Source organism: Grampus griseus, assembly GCF_964374135.1.
Source record: "Grampus griseus genome assembly, chromosome: 11".
Classification (NCBI taxonomy): Eukaryota; Metazoa; Chordata; class Mammalia; order Artiodactyla; family Delphinidae; genus Grampus; species Grampus griseus.
This window is the reverse complement of record NC_139005.1, coordinates 22,589,496-22,610,948: the sequence shown is the minus strand read 5'-3', so window position 1 is coordinate 22,610,948 and position 21,453 is coordinate 22,589,496. Positions and strand designations below refer to the sequence as shown.

Genomic DNA, 21,453 nt, shown 5'->3' with positions numbered 1-21,453 from the left:
GGTTTGACCTAGGAATAAGGAATCTCTAACCAGAATGTAATTCATCTTTAGATAATAGTATCTGTTTATATATTTAGGATGTGTCAACCTCCTCAAGGCTGGGAAGTATCATAGCCTAATATAATATTTGGCTTTCAGGTTTTGGGTATGTAACAAGAGGACCAACAGACTTGTTAGCTAAAATCAACCCGAAGTATTAGAGTTTGGACATGAACTTGCCCTGCCCATGCCAGAGGGAATACAAGTGCCTTCTTTCAGGCTCCAGATGAAATCATTAATTATGTCAGCAGCTCCAGCGATAGACCTGGAGACACTTTGCCCCACTTAGCAAACAAGCTACCTTCTCAACTGCTTAGAAGTCTGGGGAAGGTCTTAAAGATTTGTACTCACTGTACTTACACAGCCCTTTCTCCGCAAATCCTGACTCTCCTTGATCTGGAGTCTTTTTGGTTTCACCACACCAGGGTTGGAATGAGATGAGGGAAATATGTGGTTGTGACGCCCAGACTGTGTATTATAGACCTAAAAGTACATCCTGGTGCACCTCGACAATGAAACCCTTTTAAAACGTGGGGTTTTGGGAACCATATCAACCACGGTTGAGTTGCTGCTCCATTTAAGGACATGCTAGGTCTTTTAAAGGGCAAGTTTAACTGCTAGAGACATGTACATTTTTGCCTGTTAAAAACAGCTTTACAAAGAATGTGACCTGTGTTTATAGGACCAAAAAAAAAAAAAATTATCCTTTCCACAAAAAGCGGCTTCCTTTTTTTTAACCGTGAAAAGTACCTTGGCAGTTCTATGTACAATTAACAGCTTAGCAGGATGAGAAGTAAAGGAGCAAAGTGCAACAAAATCTGCTAAGGTCAGTTTAAATTTTCTTAACATAAGTACTCCCACATAATAATTGATCTCAATATATGATGATGCGTCATGAGTCCACATTTCCCCCCTCATTTACCAGTCTCTGGGAAGTGAAGCACAAATGAAGAGAGAAATATCTCCAGGAAAGCAATACCATGAACCAAACATTAAGGAAAGAGAGACTTTTGAGAGAGAATAACACACGGGATGCCTCCCCCCAGTCCACTGTGATTTTTAAAGAAAATGCCTTACACATAGTTTTCAGCTGCAGAGAAATGAGCTTTATACATGAATTTTGGGAAGTAGATCTAAAATAATTTTAAATATGCTTTCATTTCTCAAAAGTGCAGGTAGAAAGAACTACAATTCAATTTGATTCCACAGATATCTTCAGAAGACCTCCTCTGGGCTCACAGCAGTGCTGAGCACATTGGGAAAGTAAGCAGAACACAAACAAGAGATCGATGGATTTTTTCTTTTTTAGCTCATAAACAATTATACTGATTGAATACTTTCCTCTTGGAAGCAGAAAAAAATGTCTGGAAGTTTTAACAAAACTGCTGGTGGGAAGGATTAATACCCTCTCTAATAAATGGATAAAAGAATGAGATCTTTAAAATCTAACAAGCTGTTGGGGAAAGCTAATTTTAAAAAAAATAATGAAACTGAAGGAAATTGGATGAACTTTAAAGGGGAAACTCTCAATTGGTATCAATATGGGACAAAGGAAAATGCTAAGCTACCAGTGGAGGTGGAGTTGGGGAGGATAGCTTCCTAAGTTATAGGAGCAGAAAAAGAATAAAAGAATGAAGTCTATTTATATCATTCTATTTTCTTCTCCTTTCATAAAAAAGAGAGTAAAGGGATATATAGAGGAAGACTAGTTACCAAAGAATTCATAGAACAAAACTAAACTTCTAAACTGCAAACCAATAATAATAAAATATTATTAGGCCAGTTTATTTCATAATTTTCAAGGAACTAGGTACACATTCAAGCCTTATTTTATTAATTTTTATAAATAGAGAAAAGGAAAGTAAAATGTTAATATCAATTTTATTGATATAAAGAAATACCTTATTTTCCCTCACTAATTATCTTTATTTTATAAATGCAAAAGCTATGAAAATTATTGAATCATAATACTTTCTATTTTACATCAGGCATTCTCAGTTATTAATCAGCACACACACTCTTTTTTTTTTAAGTACCGCACTAAGATAAGAAAAGGGTAGAAGCAGCAAGCAATGATGTGTTCCAATCTGATGTCTTGTTCAGAAACATAAAAGGTTCCATTATGTTCTGGATGTTAATTAAATATCCCCATAAGTAAAGGCACAAAACTCAAATAAGAGTTATAAATGGTTACAATCTTTTTCTTAACTTTTTGTAGTATTTAAAGAAGTTTGTTACTCAAATGGAGATGGGATCTCTAATAGACATAAGTAGGGGGGAAATTGCCAAGAGAAATTAAAAGACAAAAAGGTAAGATGTGGGGCTTCCCTGGTGGCGCAGTGGTTGAGAGTCCGCCTGCCGATGCAGGGGACACGGGTTCGTGCCCCGGTCCAGGAGGATCCCACATGCCGCGGAGCGGCTGGGCCCGTGAGCCATGGCCGCTGAGCCTGCGCGTCCGGAGCCTCTGCTCTGCAACGGGAGAGGCCACAACAGTGAGAGGCCCGTGTATCGCAAAAAAAAAAAAAAAAAAAAAAAAGGTAAGATGTGGTGATAATTAAAAAGGCAAAATATTCTCTGTCTTAAACATGTATATGAGTTTAATTCAGTTCATAAAGATTTCTTCCTAAGGCCAGGTCACAAGAACCAGGCAGAACTGTACTTCACAGAGAATGGACCTACAGCTTTGTAATATTACATGACAATTTCTTTGTTTCCTCCTTCCCTAAGAGTGGCAATCAGACACTGCTCAGGGCTCTGGGGAATAATAAAGCAGTCGCTCCTCTGAACAATAATATTCTACAAAGGACCCCAATCACCCCTCGGAAAGGAACTGACCGAAATCCCTGAGACTCCCCACAATCTCCCAGCGCCTTCACCACTCAATAGAAGCGGCGAGCGTCACCCCAGCGATACCACACGGTCCAAAAGCGATGGTCAGTTCGTAGATGCTTTTAACCATTATGAGAAGCATAATAAGATCGGTGACTTGCTTCTCGCTCTTTTGAGACTAGAAACTCAAAAGGGAAGGGAGGTAGGCTGCTGGCTGGACCGACGTTTCTTAAAGTGCGAGAAGTGTCGCCTGAGGGGGAAAGACACCTTCAGGAAGGAGCTAAAAGGAAACCCGTGCTTTGGACTTGAGAGGTTTTTTCCGTCTATCTCTGGAATTATGCCCCTGCGAGAGCGCGTCGCGGGGTTGTGCACGCGAACACGTCCGGCCGGTGCCCGGCGCACACCGGCTCGGTGGCCGGCAGGCTGGGGCTGGAGGTGTGGCAGCCCCCGGCGCGGGGGTCTGCGCCTCGCCCAGACGGCCCAGAACGCACGTCAAGGAGCCTTAAACACCATGGACAGCTCACTGGCTTCCCGGAGCCTGAGCCGCGCCGCTCCCGAACTCCGCGGGAGCCACCAGCTAGGTTGATTTCTAAGCGCTGGAGAGGTGCCATGTGTTCCACGGTCTACACCCCCCGCTACCGCCAACAGCAACCACTGAGCAGCTATATATAGATAGAGCGGGCTTCAAGAATTAATAACCTGTCTCCTTGCCCTCACATCAGGCCTTCAAGGTGCCACCGGATTCTAAGAATCCGACGGGGAGACTTGGCAGAGAGAACTTTGTTCCACGTCCCTTCATTTCCTCCCTCGGGCCCGCGCCCGCCCCTCACCCCGCCTTGGCTTTGCCGATTGTGTTAAATGAAATAAAGCAGACGGGCTCCGGGGCTCTGGCCGCGCCGGACGGACACGCGGGAGGCGGGCCCGAGGACAGAGAGTCCCGGGGCCTCCAGGAGGAGAGGTTGAGCCTGCACAGCCCCCTGGAGACCGGACCTGGGCCGGGACAGGCCGGGGGTGGGGTACAGCCGCCCCACCCCCACTGGGAACTTATTGTCACTGTCTGCCAGGGGCTGATGTCAAGTCTGAGTCATAGATCGCCCAGGAGAGAGAAGGGAGGAGAGAGCCCTGCTAGCAGGAATTTCGCTAGTGCCTCGGACCCTGTCTTCGGGTCACACTGTTCCCGAAGCTTCCTTTCCCCCGCAGCCAGAAGCAGGGCCCTTCTGGGAGGAGGGGGCGAGCTGGGCGGACATCTCTGTACTGGGTGCGAAGCCATGCAGTAAACCTAGCGGGATGGGCGCAGCGCGAAGGCCTCAATTCTACCGCTGCGGACAGAAGGATTCTGTGCTGCAATCGGAGTCCAGACGCTGAGAAAGAGAAGCCCAAGAACCCAGGGAACATAGCTAGACCCTCCGAGGGCCTCCCAGACCTCTAAATTTTCCATCAAGTCTAAGGTGCCCGAGAACCAAGCCTCCTTGGGTACCGTATTCGCAAGCGCTACCTAAATCTGTAGTGGGAGATGAGGGCTGATAAAGATGGTCCTGTCGTCTCACGCCTCTTCCAAGACCCGGGCCTCCTGCCATTAGGAGACACACACCTCCCCTTCCTGCGCCCAGAGCGCAACTACCAGGCCGGGAGACCCCAGAGAGGGAAGAGCGTGGCTTTCACGTTTGCTCTCCCGCGGCCTTATTTCTGACAGGAATCCCAGTAAGGGAAGGCAGGGCCCAAACACATCGTAATCACAAGCTCAAGCTAAATACACACACCCTGGCGAAGTGTGGGTGTCCGGATGCCTTTCTGTCTGAGAGGATGGGTACCCTAGTCCGGTGCTGCCTTGTGCAGAGCTGAGAGCTGGCCCAGTTTGAAGGGGCGGGGGATGGTGTTAGGGATGTAAACTGCTTCCGAGGTCCTGCCGATTCTCCGGGGGCAGCGCCTTCCAGACAACAGGGCTCAAATTTTAAGAAAGGACGACTCTGCTCACAGGAGAGCTGGGTCCCTGCCAGGAAAGCTGTGTGACATGCCCAAGATCAGTTTCAGATGGAGGGGTTGTCGTCTGAGCCAGGTGGGACTTGGAACTCTCCCTGTGGCCTCACACAAGTCCAGAGCTGCCTGCTTCAGGGAGCCAGGAACTGGGCCCAGCCAAGGGCATCCAGTGGGCATCAGACCAGGAGATCAGGACTCTTGCACTACACAACCATTTTCTCTCTCTCTCTGTCACACACACACACACACACACACACACACACACACACACACACACACACACGGGCTCCATTCCTGGCCAGGGGCTCCATCCCTTCTCAGTCATGTTTTGATGTTCACAGGTTTGGAAGGTTGCACCACTGCTTGACCTTGGAGGACTTGTTGGAGATCCCGCTTTCTTAAAGACCTTCTCATCTCACATTGGCTTGGGCCCTCCAGGAAAACTGCCTCACCCGTGGGCTTTCTGGTCCTGTTTGGGAAAAGCTGAACATTGCCCAGAAAGTAGGGAAGGGCCAGGAGGGTATGACCCACTTTGCCAATAAAAGAATCCCATCAGCTTGATGGTGTCTAGGTGCTTCTCCCTGAGGCAGCCCCTCCACAGGTCAGCAGCCAGTCCTGTTCCTAGAGAAGACAGCCCCCGTTTGAGTCCTATCCTCATCTAACTATAAAGAGATTTAATAATGAAACACACCCTTTCCTGCCCCTATGTGGAATTTAAAGGCATTACTTCCTTTTTTTTGCTACCTCGAGGTCAGCTCTCAAGTCCCAATCCAGGCAATGGTTCAAAGTGATTTGAACCATGTTCTAATGCAATCAAACGATAACTTTACATGAGCTAATTATGCAAACTTCTTTATGCAAACAAAGAAAAAGACCGGAGAAGAGAAGGGGTGAGTTTTGTTGTTTGGTCTCATAGGATTTTAGAGATATAGCTTGGACCTACAGATTGGCAAATGTTAAATTTGGATGTTTCTTTGTAATAAGATAAGGGAATTTCTGAGCCCAGGTGCACTGTTTAAAGAGCTGTAGGTGTTTTTTTTTTCATTTGTATGCTTCCTTGCTTGTTGTTTGAGACAAGGAGGGGAAAAGGGAGAAAGATGAGGAAGCTAAACATAAATGCTAGGGTTTTTTTTTTTTTTTTCCTAAATTGCAAGAGGAGATATCCCTGGAGATAGACATCAACTGGTTATATAAACATGAATTTAAGAGTAGAAGTGCACTTGGAAATTTAGAAAATCTCTTTTTAAAATTGGGATATAATTCTGTCATTGGGGATGGGAAGATGGAAGTCTGGGGCTTGCTCATGGGTTAGGCATTCGTGTAGGAGTAGATCTCACAATGCTAATCTGTCTTCACATGGCGAGACTTCAGATTAAAGGCAGGTCTTCAAATCCTCCTTTGCTAAGGTGCATTTATGTGATAGCAAGGCCTAAGCAAACATTCTGCCTCTGTTGGCACTTTTTCTATTCCTAAGCCTCAAAAAAAAAAGAAAAGAAAAGAAAAGAAAAGAAGAAAGCCTTCTAGTGTGGAGTCATCTCATTTGCAGTCGTGTCCTCAGCATTATCATAGAGGTTACTCAATTATATTGAGAACTAGATTATGATGTCAGAAAATATCCTTCTCAGAAAAGTATATATTGAGGGTATATTTGAGGAGAATTTCTACTGAAAGTAATAAACAGGGCGGCTTTAGAAGAGGGACCTGCTTTCTAATAATTACCTTGGGTGGGAACAGAAGGCTCCTTACAGGAAATTTTTAATTCATTTAAGACTTAATTTTACTTTTTTGAAAAAACAAAACAAAAAAATTATTTCTGGAAGAGACTGCTGAGAAGATCTCCCTCCTTTGGCCAGAAGAGCAGAGAAGACTGTAAATCAAGGAAAAGGTGAAGTAATAAATTATGAGGAAAGCTTCAGTATTCCAAGTATATAAAGACTATTTATTTTTCCTGTGTCTATATTTTCTCTTTTTGTGGAGGAGAGGAAATTCTAAAAATATTTGATAGATGTTTTGCCATTAACATCAGAAAAGTGTGTGGGGGGAAAGAAAGGAGGGAGGGAGAGGGGGTCAATTTTGTTTAATTAGAAAAAGCAACATAAATCAAAGCAGTCTATTGAGGCCAGTCTTTATAATGTTCTGAGAATATAATGAATTTATTTACAGTGTAAGTGATTTAATATTTTCAATCTGCTTTTTGTTTTAACCTTTTATTGGGGGAGGGTTGACTTTCTAAAGCCTGGGTAGTTTGAAACTTGGCTAAGTACCTTTGGGTTTTTCATTGTGGAAGCAAATATTATCATTTTAATGTTAAACAACTTGCAAGTATTAAATGGCTCATTTGTGATTTACTTTACAGATTTCCCCCTTCAGCTCTAACGATTACATTAAGGCTCCTGCGTCTTTTTGGAAAGAATTTATTATAAATCAGAAAGTGTTAGAGGTTCAAAGATTGACATTTCTGAGTGCTGATACTTTGTCTTTTCATGCCATGCAAACAGGTCTAACATTTATAGATTCTTAAACGTTCAAGGGAAGTTGTGGAAATTCCCAGATTTCTTTTTAAGTTGGAGGAAGCCAAGTTTTGATTTTTGCTTACTTTTTTTTTAAGTGTGAAGTTTAAAGCAAGCAAATGAGGGAGATGATAGCTTCTGAGAAGGGGTGACACCCACCCAAACTAAGCAGCAAACGTTAGCTAAAGCTAGTTAGCTAAGCAGCTAACAATGGGAAAAGGGAGCCGAGATGAGCGAGGGTCTGTGAGAGGGCGCTGTTTCACCCAACCTTGGTAAAACTGTGGAGCATCAGCCAGAAACCAGGCTTGATAAAGGTCAGGCTCCCTTAATCATCTCAAATCTCTAAATCACACTAGCCTTCTACAGAGTATTGAAACCTACCAGTGGGGTTGTCTGTCTAGAAGACAAACATCTCTTGAATGGTTCCCAACCACCCGGTTCATTTCCGAAAGATAGAGGAGTCCGTGGGGAGGGCGTTCACATCCGCTGCAAGCCCTCCCTAGACGATACTGCCCAGTAATTCAGAGCAGTCTTTCTTCCCCGCCCAACAGTTTTGGGAAAAAACCCCTGCTTTCCCTTCGCTTCTCCGAGGCAGAGCAGCTTAGAGCGATAGTTCCGCTGCTTCTGCAGGCTGAAGCGACAAGGATAGAGTCACCCTAGAATATGTAACAGGGGACACGGGGTGGGGGGGGGGCAGGGAACAGAGTAGGTTATCGGGGAAAAGAGCGGGTTAGACTCCTGTCTGTGGGCGGAAGGGCCGTGTGCGCTCCCCAGGAGTTTTCGGTCCCCCTCTGCTATTCAAAAGGGGGTCTCCATCCTGTGCGCGGGCTTTCTTGGGCAGGCTCCAGATGTCCTCAGCTGTTCTGAGACAGCAAGAAATGCCATCTCGACCTGAAGTCTGAAACCGTTTTTACTTTTCTATGCGAAGGATTCCCCCCTGCCTAGTCAACACTCCCCACTCAGCCTGTCCCAGGAAAGGGCCAGGGAGGAGGGTTCCCATCACGCTCCCGGAGCTCCCAAAGCGGGCTTAAGGCTCGTAAAAGGCACTGGCCAAAGGCCCGCGACCTCCCCGCCGAGGATGCCGGGCGCCCGGGCTCTCGCCCCGGCTCCTCGGCCTCCTCCTTGCCGACCGCCCCCGGCGGCCTGGGCGCCCGCGGGGCTCGAGTCCCGCGGGTCTCGGCTGCAGCTGCGCGACGGGGGTCGTGGCTGCTCCGGGCGGTCCGCACGCCCTCGGGACCTCGGCTTGCAGATCCGCGGAGCGGTCCGGGGCCGGAGGGACCCGGCGGGAACGTGCGGATCCGCCCACGCCCCCGGCCCCGGGCTGGCGCGGCGGGGCCAGCGCTCCGGGGTGGGGCTCGGGGGAGCTCCGGGCAGCGCCGGGGGCCGCGGGGAGGGAGGGGGGCTCCCCGTGGCCGGCGGGATGTTCCCGGCTCGGGGCTGCCTCCGGCCGCTCCGGCCGCCCGTCGCCTCCCCCGCCCCCCGCGCGCCCGCGCCCTCGCTCGCCCCGCGCGCGTTCCTAGGGCGCCACCTCTTTGCGACTCGCTCACTTCTCCGGCAGGTTTGCCTGCGAGCGTGTGAACATTCCTCTGCTCGGCTTTCAACTCTCCTCCAACCTGCGCCGCCCGGCCAGCATGCCTCCCCGGTCTTGAAGCGGGGCCGCTGCTGCCCTGCCGCTCGCTCAGGCCGCCGCCGCCCCTCCGCGCCGCTGCTAACCCGCCCTCGCCGCCACCTGGCCCTCCTGATCGACGACACACGCACTTGAAACTGGTTCCCAGGGTGTGTGTAATCAACTTTCCGGAAGCAACCAGCCCACCAGAGGAGGTAGACAGACAGCTAGGTATATATATGTGGGTCTCGCTGCAAGTGGCTCTGGAACAAGACGGCCTAGTTCGCAAAGAAGCGGACTTCGGAAGGGGAAACTTTCTTTTTTTTTTTTTTAAGAAGGGGTTAGCCCTGCTTCCCGAACCCAAGATACTGCCGGCCAGATTAATTAGACATTGCTATGGGAGACGTGTAAACACGCTGCTCATCATAGATACATATATAAACCCATTTCATTTTGGTTATTATTTCGGAGGAGGCGCCTCTGATTTTTCTTTTTTTTTCTTCCTCTTTTTGGTCCCTTTTTGCCTGTGTGGTTTGGAAAAAGCACAGTAGTTTGTTCCTAAATAAGTAAGTGCCGAGAGGCTCCAGAGAAAGTTTTTTTCTTGTTCTTTGCAACTTGGGAGATGCCCTTGAGGAGGCTATTTGAGAGCAGGCTGAAGGGGCGCAGCGGGGTAGTGCGAGGAGATGGAGATGCCGCACTGACACTTCGGGCCCCTTTCCTCTCCGTTGCAGGTCCCCAGAGAGAGAGGATACGATGCTGTGGAGGCTGGTTCAGCAGTGGAGCGTCGCGTTGTTCCTGCTGAGCTACTCGGTGCCCTCCTGCGGGCGCTCGGTGGAGGAGCTCGGCCGCCGACTGTAAGTGCCCGGTCCTCCCCAGGGCGCCGGGTGAGGGCTGGGGAGTCCAGGGGGAGAGGCCACCAGGCTGGGGCGCTGCCCAGCGCTCGCCGCGGTCAGTGATGCTCCTCGCCCGGGTTAGAGAGCGGAGAGATCCGCTACCTGCACGGGGCTGAGCCCGGCTCCTCAAACCCGGCGGGAGAACTGGTTGAACCTCAAGGGGCAACAGGCAAGAGACAAATTTTTTGTGTTTCCATGAGAGGGAGCGTTTTACAGAATCTCCTCTAGGCAAAATCTCCTTTAGTGAAAAAAAAGGGTTACTTTCAGGACCTGGGAAGATATTGAAACTGTGAAGATTGCAAGAAACTTAGATAACTCGGAGGAAGCTGAGGGGTTCAGGCGACATATGTCTGTGTGCACTTGTATACGTACATACTGCATGTGGGTGACAGGTTTTGTGTGAAAAGCAAAAACTTTACATCTAATTTTATTATGAATGACATAATTTTAAGCATATAAAATGGACCACATTACATAATGTAGGCATATTATATAATGAAGTAGTAACAACTTTGCAATGGCACAACTCCAACATTGGTATTGATACCGTTCAAGAACGCTAGAGTGCTTGATTCCAAAATGAATATTAGGTGTGGAAACTTTTTCCCCCCTTGGAATTATTGCTAACAGCTCTTTAATCTGGAGTCAAATATTTGCACTGTAGACTGAAAACTTGTATCTTGGCATTTTCATTTGGTGATTCTTTAAGGATAATTTTGACTTTAAAATAATCATACCTCAAAGCACACCAGAGAAATAACACCATGTTTTGTGACTGAAAAGTTGGAAGAGTGGGCGAGTACACTAGCTTAATAATCCGTTGGACCTAGCAGTTCATTAATGTGTGTAAGACCATCTTTGGGTGATCTTTAAGCTGCACTCTAGGTGTTCAGGATGGGAAAACCGTAAAGTTTGAGAACTGAGACAAGTTTGCCTCTGGTGAAGGAATTACGGAGAACGTTTACACTAACAATAAAAATAGCAATATCTAATACTTACAATCAAGTTCCTGGTGCTTTCTTGTAAATTCCCAAGGGTGTACAAAAAGGCAACTTTTTATATGTGCCCTTCGTCTATTATTATTAAAGCAGAGAATCCTTAAATGAAATTACTTTAGACATGTCTGAACCTTGGCACCAAAATGAAAATCTATTATGAATCTCCTAAGGCAAATTGTGTAGAACATTTTGCTGACGATAAAGCTGCATTGTATTCTTCAAATCAACATTTTGCTGATGTATTTCTGGAAATTGTATTGACTTTTCGCTCATTTTGAAACTTGTATTTAATTCAGTTATGTAAAATCCATATATAAATATAGATGAAGAGTACATTTGTAAAAACACACTTAAATGCTGTATTTATTTGGTCAAAAAATACTGTCTTGGAACAGAGCCAATTTTTTTCTTTAAAGTTGCTTAAGAAATACCTGCTTTCTCTTTTGAGAAACAGTAAACGGGCCATGATTAAATCTACAGTTATGGCATAAAAATAGTGCTAAGTTAGTCCTAAAGGCTATTTTTAACTCTTTCCTTGTTGCACCTTGCAAAAGACACATCAGAAACCATTTAGCAGCCAGAGACTCTGTTATAGTTTTGTTTGTGGGTGAAATACAATATTGCAGTTAAACACTCACACTCAGCAGATGGTTATAAAACTACCACAAAACATTCTTATAGTTAGTGGCTAATAGATCATCACATTACAGCCATGGTTTTTCATGGAGGCTGAAATCATCAGCAGATTAAAAGGTTTCATCAAATTATTGCAGCCAAATGGAGTTTAAAAAAAGAGTCATTATTTTTGCATTATTACCAAGTAACAGTAAATTTTGTGCGCTAGACAAAGCATTAGTCTACTATTACGACAAATCAACCTAGATCCTGGAAAGAAATTTTAACATATAATCAAATCATATTACTCCCCGATTACTTTTCACACCAAGTATTAGGGAAACTGCTTTAGATGTTTTCTAGCTAACGGCTAACTTTTAAGGGAGAGGAAACTACTACAATAACAGTTCCCAGGCCATGGCAATGTAGGTTGTGAACCTTCTGGACCTGTGAGTGCAAAAGGACTTTACTTAATGAGTCTAGAGCGTGAGTAAGTTGGAGACCTGAGGACATTCTTGTCCAGATGTACGTGGCTTTCAGCAGGTGGCGGTCTTTGTGTTTAACTTAGAAAGAAAGCCCCAGCAGATTCAGAAACCTAAAACATCATTGACTGATTTGCTTGGGAGCCAGACTGGGTCTATTCCACTTAGTGAAAAGCATAACTTTCGACTGAGTCATTTGGGTTGGAAGGGACTTCTGGTGAGTCATCTTAACTCTAACACCCTAACCCTGACTCTTCCATGTACCACAGAACTTTTCTTCTTAAACCCAGATGGCTTCCTTAGGAGGCTAGCATCAGCACGAGCATGCCATCTCTTCCTGTGCTGAAAACGGAATTCCCATCACTCCAACTATTCCCTATGCTCCATGAGAGCTCCTTAGAAATTGAATCTTCTTCCCTGAAAACTCCCTTGAGAGTGATTTTTTTTTAAGGCAGAAGAGCTGTATTTTGACTGAATTCAGAGTTATCTGTGTTAAGCATTTCCTCCACATTTTTGCATCTTTTAATAATAATCAAAGGAGACCATGAACATAGCATACTTGTTTTTCCATGTTGGGTATGTAATAAATGTCATGTGAACCATTGTGCTATGCAATGTTTACAGACATATAAAGTAACAGACTGTTACTGAGGCCATATTTATAACTTAAGTACTTCAGAATTATCTAAAGTGAAAGCCTCCGTAATTGGAACATGTTGCCCACCACCCGTGTACATCTAGTTTGTACATGCTAGTCACTTACCCTTGTCTCAGTTAATGTCTTATTTGGAAAATAAATAGAACACTCCCTGGACCTTGTTGACAATAAAGACACTATTATATTCCTGATCCTCTAGTGTAGTTGCTCAATCAGAAATTCATTCTTCACAATATTTTAAATGCAGACACCTTTGAGCTAGTAGGTAAATTATGTAACAGCATTTCAGATTTAACATTTAAGAAAGTCTGTGTTTTCTAATATATTAATAATTACCCCTAAAGGCAGAAAGAATCTTTGTACCCCATGAAAGATGTACTATTTTAATCTGGACAAAGTTGTACCATATTGTAGGCTTTTTATAAAACAGAGGATAGAATGATCACTCCATTTCCCATGAGAACCATCCTGGGAAAGAGCAGTGCCTGAGTTAGGAAGGCACCATGACTCACAGTTGACAGGCTAGCCAGGATGACAGGCATATATGCCAGTCAGAGGAGGCATGAGCAACGGTGGCTTGATTAGAACAGACCAACTGTTAAAAGTTTTGACCCCGAGTTAAGCTAGAATAGGCTGTATTATACATTTGGAGAACAATACAGATGGGTGGCTATCTGCCAGGAATTGAGAAAATAATAAAAGCTCCAAATAGTATAATTGATCACACCTAAGAACTTCTTTCTTTAACGTGACATTTTGCTAAAAGATACTTACTAACTGCAAGACTTATAATACTTGCAAGTATATCAGTCCTATCCTTTAAAAATGTTATTAGACAATATAAATCTGTTGTAGCAAAGCCTCCAATTTGTAGGTTATTAAGAGTTTCCAGGATACTAACTACTGCCACAAAGTAAGTGAATTTTAATCTAGTCACATGTGGCACCTTCAAAAAGGAAGAGAGACTCCTTCATGCCTCATTTAAACCAGGCTCCTGTTAAATTCCTTTCCATTAAGTCATGTCTTTTTTGCACAAGCTTCATGGCTTAAAGTCAGTGCACACGCTAAAATGCTGAAAGGAAGCTGGTATTCTGGCTATAAGGTCCGGAGAAATAATGACTGTGTTTTCATGCCTTACCCTTCTGGGACTCACAATATAACTAGACAATCTCTCCTTCCCCCAGTGATAATCCAGACTAGGAATCCTGGTTCGTTATTCTGGTGATGAAAATGTACTTCTTGGGACAAGCTTGGTCTTCAAGGAAACTGATAAATTGCTGTCCATTTGCCCCTTGCCATGGTGCCTACCACAGTCTCTTTATGACCTTCCTTTGTTGTTTCCTCAACATACACTTCAGCTTCAGTAAGAGAAAGGGTTGAGGAAGTCTAAAAACAATCTTGGTTTTAGAATTAAAAGACTTCGTCTTTGGAGCCTGGTTCTGCCTGTTCTCATCATGTGAGCAAGTGTGAGGCCTTTAATCTCTCTGAACCTCACTTTCCACATCTGTAAAATGAGGAGAGTGCTATTTATTATTGTCATATTTCTCTGAGGAGTTAAAGTTATATTAATGAAAGTAATGAGACCAGATAAATCTATCGTAGTGTCAGGGGAATGAAAATATGTGGGACGCAGCCCTGTGAAATACCTTCAGATAGTTTTTTTTTAATTTTATTTTTTTAAATTTTTGGCTGCATTGGGTCTTCGTTGCTGCGCACGGGCTTTCTCTAGTTGCGGCGAGCGGGGGCTACTCTTCATTGCAGCGCGTGGGCTTCTCATTGTGGTGGCTTCTCTTGTTGCGGAGCACGGGCTCTAGGCACGCAGGCTCAGTAGTTGTGGCTCGCGGGCTCTAGAGCGCAGGCTCAGTAGTTGTGGCACACGGGCTTATTTGCTCCGCGGCATGTGGGATCTTCCCGGACCCGGGCTCGAACCCGTGTCCCCTGCATTGGCAGGCGGATTCTTAACCACTGCACCACCAGGGAAGGCCCCTTCAGATACTTTTGAATATGAGCCACTTTGGAGGGTTGTTTCAGTGGTAGAAATTGGAGTTAGGTGCAGCATAGTTGTAGCAGACATAATATGACTGATTCATGTATGCAATACTTAAATTTGGTTAATAAATACACACAGAATAATACAAGAATGCATGAATGGACATTTAAGCAAGAGTTGGGGTGTTATCTAAAAGAATTGATAGAGAATTAGTTTATTCTTTTTCACTATATTTTTATTAGAGTGTTGTTTAAATAGGAAAATCATATTTGTTTCTAGAGATATTTTTAAGACAAAGAACAAATAGAAAAGTGAATTTCTCAGTTAAGTACTAAAGATATTACCCTCTGAAATTCTAAATTAAAAAAAAAAAAGAGACGCACAGATGAAATAGAATGATCTCACTTAATTTAAACACTCAAAGTCATTTTAAAGAGACCACCCACTACTTTACAGAAAATTATGCATGCTCTCTCTGACAGCTGGCCTTCACATATAGGTTCTTGGTAGCCCATAGTCTAATATCAATCATGTTCAAATTCAGTCTGTTAGGTGGTTTCCTAGACAGGCTTCACAGCTCACTTCATCCTTCAGTCTTTGTTTGCTTTTACTAGTAGAGCTTGCTCTTCTTTGAGATTCAGTAGTAGTATTATTTTCTCAAGTGGGGAGCAGTATGCGTGCATGCACGCCTGCTCATGCACAAGTATGTCTGGGGCGAGTACTCAGGTGAAATCAGCCACCTTTTTGTTTCCCAGACTAGGACACCTGGATTTATTTCCCCAACACAACTCTGAAAAATGTGGGAAAAAAAGCCCAATGATTTCTGTCCATTTCTTTGAATAACTGAATCATAATATTTTAAATTGAGAAGGCAACATAGAAATCTCAGAATCTGATCCTTTCCTTTTAAACATATGGGGCCCCTGAGGCCCAATAACGTTCATGTTCTCACCAAGGTCCCAGACCTAGGGAGCCGCATAGCTGAGGCTGGAGCTGGAGCCTCCTAACGGCCGGCTCTTCCCTTCCGCTCTCGCCCCTTCCCTGCTCAGTCAGCTTGCAGCTCTTCCAGCTTAGTTTGTATCCTGTATTGGATCAACTAGACAATTTAAAGGGCTTTCCTCAAGTCTTTGTGGTCTCTGCCATCTACTAAAACGTCATTGTTTCCTTCCCCTCCTGTTCTTTTTCCCTTAAAGCAAAAGAGCTGTGTCTGAACACCAGCTTCTCCATGACAAGGGGAAGTCTATCCAAGATTTACGGCGACGATTCTTCCTTCACCATCTGATCGCGGAAATCCACACAGCTGAAATCAGAGCTACCTCGGAGGTGTCCACCAACTCCAAGCCTGTTCCCAACACCAAGAACCACCCCGTCCGATTTGGGTCTGACGATGAGGGCAGATACTTGACTCAGGAAACCAACAAGGTAGAGACGTACAAAGAGCAGCCACTGAAGACACCTGGCAAGAAAAAGAAAAGCAAGCCTGGAAAACGCAAGGAGCAGGAAAAGAAGAAGCGGCGAACTCGATCGGCCTGGCTGAACTCGGGCGTGGCTGGGTGTTGGCTGGAAGGGGACCACCTGTCTGACATCTCCGCGACATCGCTGGAGCTCAATACACGGTAACCGGCTCCCGGGGCCCCAGCTCCTCCTCCGTGTCCCCAGGTGGGGTGTGGAGCCTCTATTCTGCTTTGGCTTGCACAGACCTAGAATCTCCTCCCTATCTGTCCCTCAATCAATGGCTCCACAATTTAAAAGCTTACAAAACCAAGATGGCTCAGGATACGGCCTGCCTTAAAGCAGTGTGCTCCCAGCCCTTCAACACCCACGGGGGTTTAATCACGCTGCTTCTTTCTCCACCAACAAACCCCGACACCAATCCTTTAGTGCTCTACTAACCCCTTTCGTTTTTTCACTCAAGCTTTAGAAGCTACTGCACCTTCACCATTTGTTAGAGAAACGTATTGATTTCCCCCACTCACACCATGTCAAGCTTTGATTGTTTTTTCTTTCTTTCTTTCTTTCTTTTTTTCACTCCAAGGGAGAATGCAGAAGGATTTGATATGACCTACAAACACTACAGAAAAATATCTTACCATAAACAGTTCTCAGCCGTCCACATTTTTTAATTTAAATTTACTTAAAATTTAAATATATTTTCATTTAATTAAATTTAAAATTTTAAACACAGGCTTTAAATTTAACTCTGGTTTCTACCAGTTCATGGAACAAAAATCATGATTTCTGAAATTTTTTAAGTATAGACTTGGTTATAAGGTATAAGTTTTTCTCATGTATCTATTTGCCCACTGCAAGTTGAAATACTTCCTCTAGGGTATTATAGTAGGAATAATAAAACCACATCTATGTGGCTTGTTTATTCTTAGCTCACAGATGCTCATATGCACACACTTTGGAGCCAAAACCCTTAGGTTCAAGTCTTGGGTCTAAACTTATTAAAGCTCATAACGTTGGGCAAGTTCCTTGGTCTTTCTAAGACTAACTCCCCTCTTCGGTGAAATAAAGATAGTACTTGTGCCAACCTCACTGGGTCAGGTGAAGATTAAGTGAGATTACATGGAATTATTATTTGGGTGCTTTTAGATTTCGTTCTGGTTGTACCATCTATCTATCTATCTATCTATCTATCATCTATCTATCTATCTATCTACCTATGTGTGTTTCTGTGAGGCAAAAACGAGGCAAGTATTAATCTCATTTTATAAAATAGAAAACGAAGGCCTTCCACAGTTAAGGCAACTGAGCAGACCTGGGAACTGGGATAGGCTGTCCTCAGAACTGCCTTTATTTCATTTCCTGACGCTTAAGCCAGCGCCGTGTTAGTACTGCACTTTACCCCTGCATTTCCGCTGATAGGATCTTTTTTGGTTTTTACTTTTCAGTACAGCTTTTCTGTGGGGTTTGAAAGAAAGAGGAAAACTACACAAGAATGCATCATATGCAATAATGATCTCATTATTTAAAGAGTCCCCTGTTACTTCTCCAATCCTTTCCCCTGACTGGTAGAGATAGGATGACAGAGTGATGTTTCAAAGGGGATTTTGAACCTTTTTACCAACACATCTATCTTCGAGTTACGTTGACAAAACCCATCATTAAATAGCATATAAATAATAGTTATACTGGCTAAGTAGTACAGCTTCAGTAATCAGTGGGCAGTGGCACTAGAGGAGTCTTTAGCATAGTGAATGATCTATCTGCAGATATCTAATGGATCTACAAGGGGTAACAAACCCCGTAAGTCTTGGCTTAATGCACACATTCAGTGTATTTTAAGATATGATCCTAATTGTACATATTTATAACTAATGCAAGTGTTTTACTTTATTGCCAGAACCTATTTTTATCCATTATATATATATATAATATATGTTATAAAAACAGAAGTAGAAATACTTTTGAATAAATTCTATTCATTTAAAATTTGCAATGCTCTTAAATATCTGGAGAATTGAAAACCAGCCCTCGTCAATTCTTATCCCAAAGGTGTCTCTAAGTTAAAGCAGATTTAGTAACCGTATGCTAACGCACATATATGGAATCTAAAAAAACGGTACTGAAGAACCTAGGGCCAGGACAGGAATAAAGACGCAGACGTAGAGAATGGACTTGAGGACACAAGGGGGAAGGGGAAGCTGGGATGAAGTGAGAGAATGGCATGGACATATACACACTACCAAATGTAAAATAGCTAGCTAGTGGGAAGCAGCTGCATAGCATAGGGAGGTCAGCTCGGTGCTTTGTGACCACCTAGAGTGGTGGGATAGGGAGGGTGGGAGGGAGGCTCAGGAGGGAGGGGATGTGGGGATACATGTATATGTATAGCTGATTCCCTTTGTTGTACAGCAGAAACTAACACAACATTGTAAAGCAATTATACTCCAATAAAGATATTAAAAAAAATAGATTTAGTAAAAATTAGGCAGTACCCTAATCAAATCCAGACCTAGGACTGAAAGAAGTAGAATACTTCTGCTTCTCCTTTCTGTTCCCTGGTTCTGAGGGATGTTCATGGAAAGCACTGTTCATTTGGCAGCCAGATGTTGGCATTCTCCCAATACAATGCAATAGAGGTGTAGGGAAGAGTGGGGAAATTCAGGAGTGTACTGATGAGAACATATGGGGTCATGCAAATTTTGTAATCCAACTAGAATCTTTTCAGAATAACTATTTTAAAGATTTGTAAGCCTCCAACCTTTTATTAATGTCCTCTTTTTAATCTCTTTGCATTATTATACTATGATCTAAGAGGCCTGATGATATAGCAAGCACAGACTTGATTATAATATATAATAGTGGTGGTATTTCTTAAAAGAAACTATTGTGCTAACACTGTCTGGATCCTCTCACGTGAACCATTCAGTGGAAAATACATAGCTTTAAATTTTGGAAATTACATTTTGGAATTTTTGATGTTGCAAATGAGATGTCCAGTTACAGTAGAACTCATTTAATTGAGACCATATCATTTGCCTTGGCAAACACTGATTTAGAAATAATAGAAAAGCTTTTCAGTACTCAGAAGAGCTAGAGGTCTAAAGTGTTGTCATACTCATATGTGTAATAAACATATACATATACTTTTAGGTCATGGTATATATTTTACCTGACTGTTCCACTACATGCCTTTGTTAAAGAGAAATCAGAAGGACAGATAACAAGCAAACTGGCTGGGCAGGGTGAAACTTAATCAAAAGATCTTTTCCTTGGTCCTTTAATTTATTTCCTTTTTCTTTCCTTCTGAGGAAATAATTGTTTGAGACTATTCATTTCCTCCCTGCTTGTGTTACTCAATTCACTAAATACCATTTAGTACCGAGACCTTTAAAAATCAGTACAGTAAGCAAATTATTGAGTTTGACAGTTGCCTTTTGGACTTTATTCATAGCATCCATCCATATCCACCTACCATTTACAATTTTAATCGTAAACTATTTTTTTTCTGTGTAACTAGGAGCTAGCTATTTCATCATTCCAAACAAGACTCTTGGTGAAGAGGTCAATTCCTTAAGACATTAAAACCCCCTAAATGCTAAACTTGTTTTTCATTCTTCAAGCTGCACATAAAATTCCTAAATTGTCAAGAGTTTGCTTCTTGGTAGGTCTCACAACCATGCAGGTCTGCCATGTAAAACTCTGGCTGTTAATGCAGTGACACAGCCAATCAGATTCCATTCCGTAGTTGTTTCCTTGACACCAATATGTATTCCCTGAAATAGACCACACAGAGAGGAGAGAAAAGGAGAGAGAAAAGTAGAGAAAAAGTCACTAGCTCATCTTAAAATACTGTCATTACAGTGTTTAAAAGGGTTCGAAAATGTGTCAGTCCCAAGGGGTAACTTATTCTGGGTAATAAAACAAACACAGTGGTGATGTGAAATATTGTTATTTTATACTTTTAAATTAATTGATTCTTATTCTCTAATTTAAAATGGGCTTTCCCAATCTCTAATGCAAGATTCAGTCAAAAAACTAGCAGCAATTCTATCTTAGTTTTGGCTTCAAAAACTAAAGTCCAATGATAGTTTTATTCATTACTGTTTAAGGACAGCTAAAGAAGGACAGATATCATCAAATCAAACATACTTTGTTTAATTACACATCCTTCTAACCTTTACCCCAAATCACACACTCTACCCTCACAACAGCCCATTATCTTAGTGAGAGATTGGCCCAGTGAGAACCCGAACAGAATAAGCAACCTGTGCATCACCTCTGTTGGGCATCACCGGGGAATAAACTTCTAAGCAAGGTGTATTTAATGATGTATTGCACAGCCTGGCCTTATTTCTGAATTCTCAAATTTGTCCCTTACCCATTTTCCTTTCTGCTGTACATTGACCATTTGATCAGATTAAAGACTCGGCCTGTAGCAGAGGTTCTAGAAAGTCAGGTGGATCCCACAATCACCTTCTGTAAAAGATATTTACAAGCAGTCCCCTGAATCTCTTTCTATTGTGATTCTGTGTTCCTTAATTTACATCCTTTATTTTGTGTCTCTTCATTTGTAAAGAGAATTAACCTGTTCTCTTCTTTCCCTTCTTTCTCTTTACAGGAGGCATTGAAATTTTCAGCAGAGACGTTCAGAAGACATATTGCAGGATTCTGTAATAATGAACATATGGAAAGTATTAGAAATATTTATTGTCTGTAAATACTGTAAATGCATTGGAATAAAACTGTCTCCCCCATTGCTCTATGAAACTGCACATTGGTCATTGTGAATATTTTTTTTTTGCCAAGGCTAATCCAATTATTATTATCACATTTACCATAATTTATTTTGTCAACTGATGTATTTATTTTGTAAATATGTCTTGGTGCTGCTGAATTTCTATATTTTTTGTAACATAATGCACTTTAGATATACATATCAAGTATGTTGATAAATGACACAATAAAGTGTCTCTATATTGTGGTTGATTTTAATGAATGCCTAAATAATTATCCAAACTGATTTTCCTCTGCGCATGTAAAAATAGCAGTATTTTAAATTTGTAAAGAATGTCTAATAAAATATAATCTAAATTACACCATGACTCAGAAGGTGAATTTTATGTGTATATAGATATATCCTTTAAGATTTCTAGTAGAAGAAACATGATGTAATTTTTAACTATATTTGAATATGGTCTTAAGTTTAATATGTTTATATTGGTAGAAATTCCAACATTTTCACATTAGTTTAAAACCACTTAAAATGTATTTTGTCCGATATTTAAGTTCAATTCAGCAGAACGGCTGAATTATCTAGACATCATTTTATGAAGTACATCCAATTCAAGGTGAAGAGTGGAGAGGGCAGAAAAAAAGCAGAGAACAGGCAAATATATATATATAT

General features: G+C 42.8%; 1 protein-coding gene across 1 annotated transcript; it reads left to right on the top strand.

The window, feature by feature from the left end:
* Positions 1-9,163: 9,163 nt before the first annotated feature.
* PTHLH (parathyroid hormone like hormone) lies at positions 9,164-20,974 on the top strand. Its single transcript, XM_082666921.1, has 4 exons — positions 9,164-9,192; positions 9,693-9,815; positions 15,791-16,213; positions 20,668-20,974. The coding sequence occupies exons 2-4, from the start codon at positions 9,715-9,717 to the stop codon at positions 20,675-20,677; spliced, it is 534 nt and encodes a 177-aa protein (XP_082523047.1). The 5' UTR covers positions 9,164-9,192; positions 9,693-9,714; the 3' UTR covers positions 20,678-20,974.
* The last annotated feature ends 479 nt before the right edge of the window (positions 20,975-21,453 follow it).